At 33.5% G+C, this 18,384-nt stretch overlaps 1 protein-coding gene across 1 annotated transcript; it reads left to right on the top strand.

Annotated features, from left to right (window-relative positions):
- Window positions 1–9,132: 9,132 nt before the first annotated feature.
- LOC149084818 (uncharacterized) lies at window positions 9,133–18,360 on the top strand. The gene is made up of 5 exons (XM_089233853.1): window positions 9,133–9,179; window positions 16,366–16,507; window positions 16,664–16,732; window positions 18,024–18,157; window positions 18,277–18,360. The coding sequence occupies exons 2-4, from the start codon at window positions 16,369–16,371 to the stop codon at window positions 18,125–18,127; spliced, it is 312 nt and encodes a 103-aa protein (XP_089089979.1). The 5' UTR covers window positions 9,133–9,179; window positions 16,366–16,368; the 3' UTR covers window positions 18,128–18,157; window positions 18,277–18,360.
- The last annotated feature ends 24 nt before the right edge of the window (window positions 18,361–18,384 follow it).

Here is an 18,384-nt window from a genome sequence, read left to right as displayed (position 1 = left end):
CTTGCCTATTATATTCTACGTAATATATCGAACACACAATTCACAAATGTTTCAATTCACTAAAACACTTGGTACATATCGGAATACTTGTATAACAATAATATAGTGCTTGGGGCTATATATTGAATAACAAAACTCGGAATGGCCTTTTCAACGAAATAAGATAAGTGAGGTTAATATGGCCATGCTAAGCTTCAGTGATTTTTGCTGAGGCTTGCATGATGAATTCTGAAAAACGGATAATGTTAAAAATTATTTTTGAAGAGTCGTTAAGATAATGATCCGCGTTATATCTCTGGAAAATATGGAAAAATAATTTTTTCTTTTCGAAGAATCTGCGTCTTGGACATATTACCAAAACAAGTGAAGGTTATATGGTCAATATCGAAGCATATTACAAAATCACATATCCCAACAAACTATTAGGCATTTTCACAAGAACTTATTGATTTTAAAAAAGTTATTCAACTGGGCAAACTTTTAATTTTGAAATTAAATATATAAAGAGATATACTTCTCTAGAGTCCAGAAAATAAATTTTGTAAGCTTTAACTAAATTAAAATAATGAATCAAAAATTCAAAAATCTTTTGAAGGGGCATGTTTCGGACAGAAAAATGTTTTTCTTTCTTTCTAAAAGAATAGAAGTTCAGGAAGGGGCCTTATGGACCTGGTCACATAAAATTTCTGATAAAAAAAAATTCATACTTGCATATGTACAGTGAATGGAGCATACCTGGCTATAAAACGAACCTGCCAAATATTTTAAAGAAACATACACGTGACAAACAGAATTTTACACGGATTGAAATTAAAATACTTTATATGAATGCAGTTGAAAAACATTAAAAACTGCACATATCATAATTAACGAACTGAAGTAGAGTAATGGAACCTGAAAAGCAATATAACGTATCGTAAAAAAGAACAACGTGACCTTCTGAATTACACTTTCGGCACAATATGGTGAACTGGTGCAAAAAACACTCAGTTGTGTCTCCAAACAAATAGCTTCACAGCACAATAATATCAAGTTTCGAGTTCCGTTCGAAATAAAAAAATACCGAAAATTGGTCATGTGTGTGTTACTCTATCAACGGTCAAAAATTTTCCAACTAGAATCTTCATCAGAAACAACTAGAAACCGTGCTTAAAGAACCAGAATTGATTTTACCTATTATTTGGATGGCCATACATCCCGTATTTTCGGGACATTCCCGTATTTTCACATAATTTAATAATAGACTATATATTTAATATATACAGGAACATTTTTGAAAACACCAGAAAAACAACTAGCAACTAGATGAGTATTTTTTCCAACTAAATAGCCGAAAAAAGACCTGATCTAGTTGGAAATGGCGAAGTTGTGTGTGTAGTAGTAACATTGAACATCAGATACCTTACTATAAGTGTCTAACATCCACTGTTGCCATCACTAACTACGCAAGTATTAACTGAAAAATAAAAATAAGAAAACGATAACATTTGAATGGTTATGTAACATCAAATTTTATCATTCTGTGCCACCGGAACTTATCATTTAAAACTGAATCTGAGTGGTCATGCCATTTTTGCCAAAATTCACCAGTTAACGTCAAAGCTTACGAATATTCGACCACCATAGATTTACAAAATTCTATGGGGCAACATTATACTCCAAATTGACTATCTATCGAAGAAGCTAAGAACCGCGGGATTTCAATCTCACTGCTAGTATGAATTAATTACATATATCTCTCATCGAATAATTACAATCATCAGAATCGATTAAATACAGTATCGTCATATCGATATTTTATCACGAGCCACCAAATTTATGCTGCTGTTGAAATCTCTTCTAAATCGGCGTTGTGATTACCACCAAAAAGTTGAACTTATAACTATTCACTACAAAATAAATTATAACAGATTAATAAAATTCAGTTCAATGTTTTGCCTCTTGTAAAAGATGTATCGCATTATACTTTCGTGTGTAGCACAGAATGAACGCACACAACTTCGTTAATAATTTCGGTGTTCGGGTGGCGCAAAATACACAGATTACTATTACATTCCTTCAAAAGAACAAAAACAATTGACGAGTTTAAAATATAATGAAGGGGCTATTTTTTCAGTTTGATATAAAGAATATCGTTGTAATTGTTTCAAAATATACTCAAATAAATATCGTTATAGAGGGATTTATCCTAGTAAAGGATATCGTTGTATCGAGAGGAGTTAAACATTTTAGACTATACGCCAAAAGTTCTTAGACAATGGGTCTGCGAGATAATATATGAACAATGAAAATATCAAAAAAAATTAATCGATTCAAAAATGGAAAAGTCATAGCCAATGTCTAAGGCTCTCATCGGGGGGGGGGGGGGACACACACCATGACATAGGTTTAACAAAGAATGTTTCTGAGAGCTCGAGTCTGGATGGGGAATAAGAAAGCGTTAAGAAGACCTATATTTTATATATATATATCTTTTCTTTTTTGCTATCTGGATGTTGAAAAATTGTCTGTTTTTGAAAATACAGTATAATCCCGATTTAACGGATCAGATTAAATCGATATTTTTATGCGTTGAATTGAGAAAAATCGTTATATCGGAGTTATGATCGACACAAATATTCGCTAAGGGGCAAAAAAAAAACGAAAAAAAAAATCGTTAAAAAAAAAATGAAATTCATTAAATAGGTTTTTTTATATATTTATCAAATTCACCAATTTCACTAGGGCAGTGTATTACACTATAAAAGTTCGTCGATCTTTTACAAAACTTCATAAAAAAAAACAATCGATAAGCCAACTTAATAAGGGGCGCGGTAGCCCGGTCGATAAGATACTCGCCTTAAGCACCAAAGGATGTTTAGAGGTGTCGCGAGTTCGATACCCAGTTCGTCCTTGTCAGAAAACTTTCCTGACACAGGGGTACAGCAAAAAATTGCTACCGCAGGGAATACCCCATCGAGGGGTTAGCGCACCAACCTCTCGGTGAGTATAGAAAATAACCCTGCCGTTCGGAATCGGCAATAAATTGTAGGTCCCGGTCTAATTAGTCCTCGTGTGCAGAAAATGAGCGTGGTGCGACAAAAATGATCAAATGAGCCAACTGGTTACATGAGCTCGAATGTAACGGATACCGTTATTGGTTGCATTTCTCAAAAGAACTTTTATATTGTAATACTGGCGTAAGACACAATTCGGTCTTCAATCTTCCATGTAGAAGTGAACTTCAGGAAAAACTGGTACTTCATTGTTACAACAACCTCTAGCGATTGCGAATTTGTGCGAAGGCAAGAATTTTTCAGATACGTCATTTTCATGGTGCAAAGGGTTGCATAGTTATTAAAATAAAATAATATTTTTTTATACAGACACCAAGTGCCCAAAAATCATTTTGTTGTTCTTTCTCAATTTTTCTCCGATTTTTAAATTCAAATATCTCAGTGAATATTGCATTTAAAACGTGAAATTTTCTTCGTCAGCCACAGGATTACCACTCTTATTGTGTTTTTGAGGACAGGTTGTCCGTATAAAAATATATTTTATTTTACTTTAATAAGTATACAACCCCTTTGTTAATATAAATGATGAAACTGAAATTCCTGACTCTGCACATTATTACTTCACAAGAATGACTAACATCTGTCACTGTTTTCTTGCTATCCAATTTTGAAAATCAAACGGTCGATTTTGGGACACCCTATACATACAACGGTTTGCACAAATGGGAATGACACAATTTTAAAAATTTATATTTTCAAAACCATTACACATAATGTTGTATAATCAGTGATACATAACAACATCGCTCAGTAGATGGCAGCACTTCCGTAAAAAGCAGTGACTGATATTCACTAGACCATTCTTTTGTTTGTTTCAGTTACAAATTTCTAGGTGTACGCTGCACAGAAGTATCGGAAACAATCCTTGCATATTCTAACACACAAGAAGATTTTTCTCGCTCATTGTCACCATTTAAATTCCAGACACTGCATTCTCTGGAAGTGCTACCATCTATTCAGTAATGTTCAAAAACTTTGAATGTTTTCTTTGTTTTTATGTATCACAGATTAAAATATGTGTAATAGTTTTGGAAATGTAATTGTTTTAAATCGTGCTATTCATTTGTATAATCCCTGTATTAGCTGGGTGAAGAAAAAATGTGCTGATGCATACCAAATGCATGTAACTTTCTCTGTTTAAGTTCGTTGTGTTCGAATACACGCTTATCTTTTCTTGAGTATAATAAGCATGTTTTTCCTTTGACAACGCGCGAAATGATCTCGAATACAAAACAAAGGTTCATTGAACGAGCACACAATTCATTCCAATGTAACTGGAGCTTTGTTCCCAAATTTGAACGGAATCACTCAATTTGTTTAGATCAGTCACATTTCACTGTTGTGTGTTTGTAGTAAACAGAGTTTATTGTAGGGCATACGCAAAATAAATACACAATGCACGAGTTGAAGTAGGCGAGATAATAACAGCACTATTCAAAATCATTAATCAATCCTAACAATTTATCAAACGCCGAACGTTTTCCGGTCGGTATTCGAAACTGACATAAGGGCCCTTCGGTCTTGATGGGAAGTTGGGATCATTCAGGATAGCAATCTAGATTGATGGGTCATTGACGTCTTTGGGGTGCGGGTGGTCTTAATATCAAAACATCTGTCAGTTCTATATCATATATTTTCAAAACATCATTGTATACAGTAGAATTTATATAGCATTATTTTCAATCCAAAATATCAAAACTACATTATAATTGGACCAGTCAGCTAATATCCTATCAGTAAATAGAGCATAAAAATTCACTCAAGTGATGTAATATATAGTATGAGAAGACACACAAATCAATATCTGAATGAAATCACTTATTCATAAACTGAATTAAATTATTAGAATTCAACGCAATTCTTGCACTGAAAATTGTCATTATTTAAAGTTTCGTTTATACTTATAAAATCGTTTCAATGGGGGAATTGTATTTCGGGTATATGTATATAGTAGAACTTTCATACTAATTATGAAACGAATGACCAACTTTGAATAAACATACCTGAATTAACCAACTTGGTTAATTCCAATTTTGAATAATGCAAAGTCTTACAAACTTCTGCTTTGAATTTTTAAAATTTATGTTAAAATTTTCTTTTTTTGATTCGGATTTTTTTCAAATCTTTTGGAAAGTTGGAAATTTTAGAATGATTCTTTTGTATGAGTAAATTTAGTTTGAAAAAATTCAACAAATCAAATACTCTCTTTGAGAACTCAAACTCTTTTCGACAAATTTGTTAAAAAAACAAATCTTTAAAGACAAATAAAAGCTTTGAAATTCTGCTTTTCTCTCTACTATTTCTTTGATAAGTTAATGCCCTTTTTTTTCACAAGTTATTCAGCTGGAGCGCAGCGAGAATACCACTTAATACCGATTATGTTGTTCGAGCTATGGATCAAGGTGTGACATTGAAAATCTGAACCTTTTTATCGTAAGTAACAGCATGGAAAGTATCGGAAAGTACAAACCGTAAAACGTTAATGAAAATTTATTTCCTTGATAGTATAAGAATGATAAGCAAAGTTTGTGTGTGTGTGTGTGTGTGATCTCCGAGAATCAGGCTGTGAGGAGCATGGTCTAGAAATTCTGCAGTGATTCTGATTCCAGAACAGTGGAATCATATAGAAGCTAAGATAAATTATTATAATTACCAATTATTAAAATTTGCGAAACATTTTCGTAATTGATGATTACAATTTATTCAACTTATGTGATTAAATTGCAATTTGTAGTTATTTTGTGGATCGAGAGAGATTAGTTGGATAATTCGAATTTTGGATAATTTCAACTTTTTTCCGGTGACTTCGGACATCAAATTAACCAAGTTTGACTGCATTCAATGACAGGGTGATAGCTTTAAATAAAATTCGATATATATATATATATATATATATATATATAAAGGACACTGTTCAGTTCGTGAAATGAAGCAAACGATTGAGATTTCATTGACTCAATTGCTTTAAAATTAAATACTTAAATTTTATATTTTGAAATTAAAAAAAAATTTAATTTAAAATAAAATTGAGTCGATGAAATCTTAATCTTTTGCTTCATTTCCTGAACTGAACAGTGTCCTTTGTATATATATATATATATACAGAGTGTTCTGTGTTAATGAACACGACAAACGCATAGGGTTGTTAGTAGACATTAAGAGGTACAAAAATTGCAATGGAACATGGTGTCACAAGCCACGTTGAGAGGGTGAAAATTGCGAAAAACGCATGCAGGTTTCGACGTCACGCTGGAACGACAAAAATTACACTAATAAGTACAAAAATATTATTTGATTAACTTTTACAACAGTTGTTGGAAGTGGCGGCCGCTGACGTCATTGCCCAGTCTGCGGCGACGTAAAAACGATTCCCGGACGCGCTCGAAGATAACAGATATGCTCTGTCACAGCGACGACAATCCGTACTATGAGATCCTCCGGTTTGTCCACAGGCATCAGATATGGTGAACGAACCCGCGAACGCATTCAGCGATCATCTAACATCCACGTTTCGTCTCTTCTGGACTCAGAGTCTGCATGCTTTTTCCGCGATTTTCACCCTCTCAACGTGGTTTGCGACACCATGTTCCATTGCAATTTTTGTTCCTCTTGATGTCTACTAACAACCCTCTGAGTTTGTCGGTCCATTAACAGAACAACCCTGTGTGTATATATATGTTATATATATATATATATATACTAGCTATAATACCCGGCGCTGCCCGGGATTTCTTCAATGAGGCTGTTTGGATCACGTGATATCTCCCTCTTTCTTTGAAGGACATGCTAACCGTGTTTAAGTTAACCAATATGGCGACTTCCTGCGCGACTTCATGAAATAAACAAATCTAGATTTAAAGAAACATAGAAATGAATATTTTATTTTTTTTCCTTTTTTAAGGAGCGCTACGTATTTCGATCCCCCTCCCGAACTTCAAGTTATCTATTTCTGCCTGTTTCTGCTTCCAACAATGCTTAATTAAAGCTGTGGAATTTCTTCGATGTACTTTACGAACCCGTAATTGATTTTAAAACAACCTAAACTATATCAATTTATGCTGTTGAATATCAAAAGACAATACGGAGAACTTAATTTTCATGCTTGAGAAGATATAAATAAAAAGTTGAAATAAATGTTATTGCCTGGATATCCAACTCAAAAGTAGGTCTGGGGCTAATTACATCATATTTAATCTCCTGGGCTTAGTATATCTCTAAAGCGAACTCAATATTTCAATAATCGAGAATTCAATACAATTTTTTAAATTATTGATGTGACAGAAAACACCACCAAATTTTTGCATTTCTACAGTAAAATCGGCAATTTTAACACTGATTTCTATGAGGATCACCCTTTTCCTGACCCTCAAAGCGATGCTGATGATGATTATGACGTCTATTCAAAACGCCTCATTACTGGGAGTATTGAAAATGTGGCCAACCATTATAAAGGCATAAACTATTATACATATACATATGCTAACAGGATTAGAGAAATGACAAACCATTGTAAAGGCATGAAACACGTCTGAAACGCATTGTTAGGGAACCACGGTAACCAAAGTAAAGGTTCGGAAAGTGATTGTTGAGGCCCAAAAACCATTGTTGCCCGACAGTTTTTTGCCCATTTGGGGCACTTGCCCTACTCTGACGAAATTTTAAAGTAGCCTATCGTTCAAGTCGGGTCCCATTAGGTATATACAAAATTTGGCGACGATCGATCTAAAATTGTAGATTTGTATAGAGAACATACACACACACACACAGACACACAGACAGAAAATCAATTATATATATATATAGATAGATTTGTATTTTTTAATCAATTTTGATTCAATTACATTGACGTCATTCTATATTATCATGCACCCAATCTGATTTTTGATCATTTTTGTCGCGTCACGATCATTTTCTGCAAACGAGGGCTAGATTAGACCGGGACCGGCAATTTATTGCCGATTCCGAATGGCAACCTTTTTTTACACTCACCGAGAGGTTGGTGCGCTAACCCCTCGACGTGGGACTCCCTGCGGTAGCAATATTTTTTTTGTGGTTATGTCGCTGTTTCTGTTGTACCCCTGTGTCAGGAAAGTTTCTGACAAGGATCATCCAGGTATCGAACTCGCGATACCTCTAAACATCCTATGGTATTTTAGGCAAGAATCTTATAGACCTGGGCTACCGCGTCCCAATCTGTTTTTAATGAATGGTTTTGAAAAAAAAACTTAAGTATATATTATAACTTATACACTATATAATCAAAAATATGTGTAAAAAATTGAAATAAAGCAATGGTTAATTAGTATTTTTTATGATTTTTCCACTGGAGCATAGTTTTTCGCTATGTTAAAAGGTATGAGACCTCTTAATTATATTTATCCATTGAACTGAAAAAAATGGTGTTTGGTTTGAAGTTTTCAAATTTTTAATATCTCATCTCATTAATTAGAAAATTCTAACAGAAAATTGTGATACTTTTAATCGAGACACTCATAATGTAAAATAGCTTATAATTATTATTATTCGGATGGTGTTCTTCATTAAAATGCTCATTCAGATGCTTTTGAATAGAGTATCTCTCACCTATCTTTGATTCTACTTCATCCATGAGTGTTCTATATATATGTATAGACAAAAAAAAATAAAGAGATGGACCAGAAGTTTCAATTCCCTCCCCCAAAACTGTTTTTCTTTAATCTTGGTTACTTGGTTTTTGGTGCCGTCTTAGACGCTTCGGGGAATTCCACTCCAATGGTGTTTCCCCTACGATTTCATTAAGGATGCGCTAACCCAATAAAAAACTCTTTATTCCTAGTTAATTAGAGAAAACTCGGTTCTGTAGCGTTAGGTCAAGATGGTCCACAGACGGTTCCCTCCATCTTCAATCAAAGATGGTATAGGGTTTTGCGTGCCATAGAAGAGAATGGTTTGCGGGGGCTTCGGAATGAAAGTCCAATAATTATATGCCCGACCAGGGTGTTGATGATGGAATGCGCTGTAGGAAATGACATTCAACAAGGCGGTGTGAATCTCATATAAAAGAGATCGGTTGTTTCTCTCGCTAGTTTGTGTGTGTCTTGAAGTGTGTGACAGACGGTTTTCATAAATTTTCATCTCGAGAAGGTAAGCTGGCAATGCTTTCATTTAATTGTAACACATTTCATATATGTTTGTTCTACCCAGGGTATCGCGGAAACCGTATAGCATATAGGATATTCTAACCATTCAATAATATATAAAATGATAAACTTATATAATACGCTCCTGAAAACTGTACTGGATTGAGAATTCCCGAAATTCTTCGACATTACATATAAATGTTACGGTAAATTTAATAAATCCGTTTATTACACATAATCACCGAGCATTTTGATAAGTTCGATAAATTTCCCTAAATTTATCACTTTTACCTGCAATTATGCAAAGTACCCAAGTGTCGTTGGTAAATTTGACGAAATTTCCTGAAACAATCACTTCTACGGCGATTATTCATAATACCCAAGAGTCGTTGGTAAATTTAATAAGCACTAAACATTTAGCACTTTTACCAGTGATTATGCATAGTACCCAAGCGTCGCGTCATTGGTAAACATTATAAAGCGTACTACATCATACGCTAGATATGATAATTCATACACGTATTGTATCATTATATCAGGGTACGATAGCAGAATTTGTTATCATTATATTGGGGTCTGACTATATTCATCACACATAGTAGACTCACTTCAATTTTTTTTTTAAATTTATCAAATTAACTAATTATTCTAGAGTGTTATGAATAATCACAGATAAAGGGCGATAAATGTCAAGTATTCATCAAGTTTACCAACGACACTTGATTATTATGCATATTCGCCGGTAAAAGTGATAAATTTATCAAACTTACCAAGACGATTGGCAAGTATGCATAATAACCGATTCATCAAACTTACCAAGACGATTGGCAAGTATGCATAATAACCGATTCATCAAACTTACCAAGACGATTGGCAAGTATGCATAATAACCGATTCATCAAACTTACCAAGACGATTGGCAAGTATGCATAATAGCCGATTCATCAAACTTACCAAGACGATTGGCAAGTATGCATAATAACCGATTCATCACATTTACCGTAACTTAAACACTGAGACCTACAAGGAATTTCCACGTAAATGAATTTCTATGTGTTATATAGAATATCTAACACATACTGATTCGTTTCACAGAAAAAATCTTGTCTAGTAGTCCGTCGGATTACATGAAACCGAAGTAAAAAAAAACGCAAAAAATGCAAAGTTCTTTTTTTTTTTTAATCTTGCTGCATGATAAATGACCAGGAAAAATGTTTTTTGACATTTAATTAAATTCTGCTTCCAGATGAAATCAGCATTTTTGAAGGATACAAAAAAAAAGGAATCCATGCCAAGATGGAAATTCAACTCTAACGTAGTCATAAAAACCCATCGTTTCATTATAAACGGGTTAAAGAAAAAAAAAATGAAAAAATTCACCATTATTTTGTAACAAATTCTTGAGCGCATCATCTATGAAACAATCCAAGGGAAAAAATACTGCCAGAAACTTGCCTCTTTTCTCTGCGTTCTTTTTCCACATTTTTTTTCTTCTTATTTTTTTGCAATCATCTCTCATTTTTATTTTTTAAAAACAGATCACAAATATGCAAATTAAAGAAAAACATATTTTTACTGTCATTTCCGATGTAAGATTTGTCATTGCTGAAATATTTTTTTGTTGTCTTCTTTTTGTATTCATTTCATTTATTTATTTATTTTTTAATGCTTTACTGAATTACTTCCAGAATGATCCTCGCTTGATGATCATTAAAAATAATTAGGATGCGTTTTGTATCTGAGTAATCAGTTCGAAAAACGCATGATCCGTTCTGGAATAATATACATTGAAAGCAGGGCCCAACTTTGATTTTATGCGGCCCTGGGGGAAAAGAGTCACACGAGAGAGAACCTCTCGATAACGGTCATCCATGACACCAAAAATTTTGTCCGCTACTGGGGAGGTACGATATACAGTGGAACCTTGTTTGTACGATGATTCGGTCGCATTTGATTCCTATATATTTTAATTGCTGTAAAAGTGGTACACCGGTGGTTATATGCATAATCACCAATCATCTCGGTAAAAAAAATTGTGATTAAAGTTATAAAAATAAGTTTGGTTAAAATTCACTACATTTAGCACTTTTTCTGGCGATTATACATAAGTCCCAAATAAAGTTTGAAAGTCTGATACATATGGGAAAATTTATATATACGTAGCTTGGGACACAATCTTAGTTAAATATGATAATTTTTCGCTTTATGACTAAAAATTATTAAATTAAAGTTTGCCTGATTTTATTGTCCGCTAACGGGAAGTGAAATACATTAAAATCCTATTCTACAGCATCACAAAAATGTCCGTTAACGAGGAGTGTTCGTTAGAGGAGGTTCCGCTGTATTGTCCCACATTTCCTCGATGGCGGTTGAAGAGGTTTTTTAGTCAGTATATATTGTTTGTAAACACATCAGAAAAGGATATGCGCTATTTTAAACGAGAAATGCAATATGTAAAATTATCCATGAAATATCTTACAATAAATGGTTTTTTTCCCACTCCCACATATGAGCATAATCATTGATAATGTCGTCAAATCATCTGATTTTTGAGTTATCTCAGCTTCAATACACTATAAAGCTTTTTAAGCTTTTAATGACAGTTTTCTTGTAAAAAACGAGTGGATTTATGATTTTATCCTTTTCAGTAAGAAAAATATACTTTCACTAAACAGTTTGATACTGGTAGTGCTGACAATGATGATATTATAGGCTGTCTTAACATTTGGAATCGTGTGTTCTAAACCTCTAGCGCTATTCAACATTTGTGCCATTGTGTCACCAACCTGAACCAAGGATAAAAATTGTTTTAGTTCATCTGAAGAAGTGTTTGCAAGATCAGATCATTTTGCATTGCAAATATACGGAATCTTCATGAAGATCTGAGGATATGATGTTGATCAAACATGCAAACTTTCTGTCATCGTTTCATAAATAATTTTACGGTCGAAAAGATGTGAAATTGAGGAATCGAACAAAACGAATTCATTCTGACACATTGAAACATTTTTGTCGCAAAGGTAATATTGCAATAGGAGCATTTTACTAGAATTAAAATGAATATTTAATAGGGTTTGCTAATAACAGGCACGTTGGAAATAGTAGGATGTGATTTAATTTGGAGTCTTAATTTAGTTGGAAAATTCTTTGATTTTCCAAAATATTTTACCCAATAAAATTTATAAAAATTTGAGCACACAAAATGTATACTATTATGAATTTCGTGGCCCCCCGAAAACATGTAACAAATACCCATGTTGTCCATGTGGAAATCGAGCCCTGCGTGTAACCTTGATACAAAGATTTTTGTTGCTGTGAATCAGCATTGTTCAACTGTTGCGAAAAATTGTAATTGATCAGATGATTAATAAAATTCAGTTAGATGCATGGTCCCTGTAGCATTGTTTACTTCATCGTACTTTTGTGTATTGTACAAAAAGTAGCAACATCAACACCTTTCGGTAATCAGTTGGTGCAAAATACCGATGTTATTAGACGCCATCGTAAGAATGAAAACAAGCGACGAAGTTAACATTGAGTTCAATACAGTTTTGAGCGGAATATAGAAACTACCATTATATAGTGCTTGCAAAAAATCTCTTGAAAAATATCGGCATAGAGGAATTTATCGTGCAAATGGATATCGCTATATTTTCACGTATTTTGTTGAATTAATCGAGGCTTAACAACAAAATACTTATGAATTTCAATTCGATTTCTTCTTCAAACACTCGTAAAGGTGATCGTTACGAGAGGGAACAATTCGGTGCACTAGGAATCGTTCAGTGGTCAGTTATATCCACACCTAGAGTCATTGGATGTACTGCAAAAAAAAGGTAAAGATATCGCATGCGTCGACCTACTAGATCCAATGGCTACAGGTGAAATGGCATACTTCAGTGACGTCACGAGCTTTGCGTGGAGGCCTTCTACTATAGATTATGTTGGTTATATACGGCTTTTGGAACATTTCAGAAACAAGAGTTTTGTTGGACCTTTCCGTTAGGCCATCTGTTTGAGGATGATATGCCGTAGTTAGTAGATGAGAAGTCTTGCACAGCTCGTTTATTTCCTGTTTACTACATTCGACAAAAATAATTGATCTCGGTCACTGATAATTTTCCTTGGTGATCCATGCTTTAAGATTGCATGCAGCAATCCTGTTCAAGTTAGTCTGGAACAACTCCCTATCGCTTTTCTTCCCGATTACCCCCATTAGCTTCACGTCATCTGCGAATTTGCTAACAATCCCATCGATACCCTGATCGAGTTTATCCACAAAAAGTGAAAAAAGTATGGGGCCAAGGACACTTCCTTGAGGAACTCCACTTGTGACTCCTGTCCAACCATAGAATTCCCAGTTCACCATAACTCGTTGAGACCTATCTCTTAACCACGATTCTATCCAATTCAGCAAGTTGCCCCCAATCCCAATGTCATGTAAACGCTTCAAGCGTTTACCATGTTGGGCCCGATCGAATACCTTCTGGAAATCAAGGTAAACAACACCTACATTTTTGCTCTTACCCAAAGCCTTAGTCACGTGATCATAGAAGCAAAGGAGGTTAGTACAACATGACTTCCCCTTCCTGAACCCATGCTGATTTTTCGACAATACATTATTCTCGTCTATCCACTTCACAAACTGCCTTTTGATGATAATTTCCAAAATTTTCGAGAGGGAGGTCGTCAAACTCCCAAGAACGTGAACCCAAGAACTCTCTCCATAGAACATGAAAATATGCAGGTTTTCACGTTCTATGTTATAATCGTAAAACACTATTTTCCGGTTTTTCAATCGTCTCAAGGTTGCAATAAATTAAAAAAAAAATTTCGTCTCTAACAACATCACCATCATTATCACGTATGCTGTTGTGCAGTTGAATAACAATGCAATGCTTATTTTATTGATCACTTCTTGTTTTATTCTCTGAAGTTATAACTGTTATGACTGTGTGTTGGATGTACATGTATGTCAGTCGCTGTTGTAGACAGAGCACCAGATTTTGTTTAAATTTAATGCACCCAACCCTGGTCTACCACCTTGTAGCCGTTTGTTAGTGCTAGCTAATCACGAAGATTTAATGATCTAACGGGAATCCGTATTTTTTTTTCATAGATAAAAATCCGTTTTTTAAAGATCTTTCATGATCTATCGGTATAGTTCATTGGTTTATTATTTTATCCATTCATCTCTTATAAATTAAATTGGTATTTTGTATCTCAAACTATGAATATTTTCGTGCATAAAATAAATTAAGCAATCATCGAGAAATTTTTTGTTACGCTATAGTAAAATTTGACATACGTACCGTTGAACTGGGGTTACTCAGACCCAAAAAGTTAATTTCTTACGAGAGGATAGCCTTAAATACATCTATAATGCAGACAACCTAATTTTTACTACTTTTGTGAGATTCTATTTTTCCAAGATTCTAGGTTTTTTCAAACCAAAATCTTAATTTTATGTATTATATATAATATGGATGTATATTATATAATAATTATATATAGTATTTAATGTATTATGTAATAAATTATTGAAATTTGGGTTCAAGTAACCCCAGGGGTTGGGTTACTTGGACCCAAGCTACATTTCTCATAAAATATGGGTAATGGGGTAAAGTAGGACCTAGGATCTATAAACAAAACCTCTAGAGACATTTTGGTTCTAAGAATGTTTATGTAATTTCATATTAAATCAGAAAATACATCATAAATTCTGTGATGTAGCTAAACATGTAGCTAGCTGATTGGATCCAAGGAACCCCATTTTTAGTTTATCTGCCAACTGTTCATTTATTACAAATTTTACTACGTTAAGTGGTTCTGTATCTAGTTAAAACTATTGTTATTTTCTCAAGAATTATTCATGAAACGTAAATTTCTCTTTACCTTGAGTGTGACTGCAGAGTGTAAAAAAGTGAAGGTGAACATTATCTGGTCACAAAAATCCGAGTTTTTATCACAAAGCAGCATAACTTGAGCTAAGAAAAGGCGGGAAGAACGGGAACGTAGTTTAGCGCCTTAGACACTAGCTAGTGATGTTACCTATTGAAGAAATGTGGAATCATGTCTATATTTGCATAACAGCAGACCCAGGAGTGGTTTGAAAATTGTTTTTGTCTTGGGATTCACCCCCCCCCCCGGGCACAAGCAACCCCAGTTTTCGGTACTGGATTTTAATACATATTAACCACATTATTATATTTTACTACATTAATCTCACGTTAAATAACTATGGATGTATAAATTCAACTAGAGCTCATACCCATGGCGTTTAACTCTGAAAGAAGACCATAGATTTGTTTATTTATTAAATTTCATTTGTTTTATTCATTAATTCAGAAAATTTATTGTTCTTGACATAAAAGGAAAGTAAAGAAAATGGCAAATTATGGGACGATGGCGTGATATATTATATGCCAAATGGAAGAAAAAAAGCCTGTTTGAAGTAGCTCAAAAATAATTTTGCTATCAACATAATTTTTTTTTAATAAGAAAACTTGTTTTCTAATCCTAATGATTGTTTTCTTTACAATATACAGGAGTTTGCAGCAAAACAAATTTCCCAATAACATTAATTATTCACTTGAAAACCACGTTTCTTCCGAGAAACGATTTACAAGTCTGTAATTATGATTTGAATATTTCCATTATTGATTAAACCTGAACTTGAGCGATATGCTTGCATTTTTTAATTATTCAAACCCTGATTATGTATTTGTAATTAATTTATTTTCTTAGTGGTTTATATCTCTTTCAAATCCGGAACTCCGTTTCGGTTCAACTGTCTAATTATCTGATCTAATTAAGTTATCAGTTAAAACTCGATTTTGGTTTAATTTTGGGAAAAATATATTATTAATCACATATTTTTTTTTCTACCGAGGTAGAAAGATATTATTTAAAAGCTGGAGGAAGGTTTCTTTCCTTTTTTCAATAGATTTCTTTCTGACGCTGTGAATTTGCATTTTAATTATTTGCATATTTCATAATCGTTACTGAAACAGATGATGTCTTTAATTAATATCTTTTCTCCGTTCATGAACATGTTACTTTTATGTATCATATATCGAGGATGTTTAAGAAGGATTGCTTTTCTCATCAGATCTTCTGTATAAGAATTAATTAAATGGTATCTATCGTTATCCTATAATTAAGAGGTTAAAGCTACCTTTTTTTTGCAGATCATGATGGAACAGAGACTCATGAAGGTGGTTGTAGTGGCCATTATAATATCCTTGACGTGTTACGTCGTAGATAGTGACAAACTGACCAAAGGAAAATTACAAGGAAGTATTTTCGGAAAAAGGTCTTTGGGAGAAACGGGTGAGAATCATAATTCTCGAATTGACAAAAACGAAGATTTTTCACTTAAAAACGAGCAACATTCTAGAACTTCATGAAGTTCTCACACACATTATCTATAAAATACACTGCTATTCGTTTCTATGTACAAAATTGTTTTTTCTTTTTAAAATATAGACTACGCTTTCACCAACATTTTGAAGGGTTTGAAGTTACCTCAAGACGTTCTTGCAGCAAACACATTTGGTAATTCGTTCGCTGACGTCTATATTTTTTTATATATTGTACTAACAGATTATGTACTCATATGCAGTCGAACTTTGCTAAGACCGAAGTCACAAGAAAAACTTCGAATTATCCAATTAATCTATCCTGAATCTGCAAAATGACTACAATTTGCAACTTAATCATCAACATGCACATAGGATAATAATTATCAATTATTAAAATTTTATCATCAGTAACAAAACTGTTCCCTAAATTTTATAATTATAATTGATCTTAGCTGCTACATTAGCACTGAATGAGCATCACTGTAGAATTTTTTGACCATGTTCAATGCTGAATTTACGGAAACAGTTCATGATCATCCGTTATGAAACTCTTTCCCATATTCTGCTTATCATTCTTATCTATCAATGAAATATACTTTCATTAACTTATTACACATAATCTGAACTTTCCGATACTATTCATATTCTTAATGACGAGAAAAAGATTCAGATTTTGAATATTATGCCCTGATTTATAGGTTGAAAAGCACAATCGTATTAAGTGGTACACCATGTGTATGGCCCAAAACTAATTTTATTATTCATTAAAATTAGTTTTGGATAATAATAACGTCTATAATGTTAATTTCCCACCATTTTATCCACTCAGATAGGTTAATTAGGTCGAAGTTCTATTCTAAAGTTGAACCCAAAACTAGGTAGAAGCTAATCTTTTAATGATCTAACTCAGTGTTTCCCAAAGTGGGCAACATCGCCCCCCGGGGCGATGGAATGGTTCACGGGGGGCAGTAGAAACTTTTAGTTTAGTATAGGATCCTATAGTTTGGCTTGAAATGGGGAACGATGAGAAGATAAATGTTTTGAAGAAGGGGACGACGGAACGTTTGGGAAACTGATCTAACTGAACCTCCAAAAGATATACCTGTCAAAATAGAGGTTTGGGTGGCTTCCATGGAATAATGGTCATTCGGTCTAGGCAGCCCAAGGGTCCATTGTTAAAAAAATATATCTAAATAACTGTTCATGGTAGAAAAGGGTTCCGAGTACAGTATTGTTAGTGTTACCTTCCTCTAACGCTAATGCTAGAATAATTCTGTAAATAGAAAGACGAATTTTTAACGATATCGAGTTACGAGAGAACCTAATAATTAAAGCAACGAAATTAAAGTTCTTTATTGCTCTTTTGAACTTACATCTGATATGTATATAGATGTAATGTACGAACATATCTAATACATACAATAGAACTTAGTTATCGCATAATTCTTTCCAGACATTAATCAAAATTTATTTTCTTTGTAAAGAAAGTGAAAGTCCGGACGAAGAGGCTCATTCCACTTGTAAATACGTCTATGACGCATGTGTACGGTGGCGTAGTAACATTAGAGATGCACGAGAAACCTATTGACATTATTGAAGAATCAAATAACCGAGACAGGTAGGTTCCCGTATTATAAATCTTCCTCATCATGTATGTGTATCATAAATACATAAATGACAACTTCTATAAGTAATAAATCTAAATTTTATTTATTTGAATGTAATTTTATTTTCTAGGTTTACCGATGATTGCAAACGTCGAATCACTACTTTGATGTATAAAATTTCGAAATTAAAAAAGAATAAAATGCTTTAGTTATATTTGTGGATTTTGCGTTCATATTG

The sequence above is a fragment of the Pholcus phalangioides genome, unplaced genomic scaffold, assembly GCF_987345545.1.
Source record: "Pholcus phalangioides strain wild (caught in Gottingen) unplaced genomic scaffold, Ppha-v1.0 ptg000007l_1, whole genome shotgun sequence".
In the NCBI taxonomy this organism is placed as follows: domain Eukaryota; kingdom Metazoa; phylum Arthropoda; class Arachnida; order Araneae; family Pholcidae; genus Pholcus; species Pholcus phalangioides.
The sequence above is the reverse complement of the archived record's forward strand: the minus strand, read 5'-3'. Positions and strand labels throughout refer to the sequence as shown.

Excerpts from the sequence above, each read along its gene's own strand:
- LOC149084818 (XM_089233853.1), top strand. The coding sequence starts at position 16,369 with ATGATGGAACAGAGACTCATGAAGGTGGTTGTAGTGGCCATTATAATA. Across the intron at positions 16,508-16,663 it reads AAGGTCTTTGGGAGAAACGG|ACTACGCTTTCACCAACATT; the intron begins GTGAGAATCATA and ends TTTAAAATATAG. Across the intron at positions 16,733-18,023 it reads TCTTGCAGCAAACACATTTG|AAAGTGAAAGTCCGGACGAA; the intron begins GTAATTCGTTCG and ends TTCTTTGTAAAG.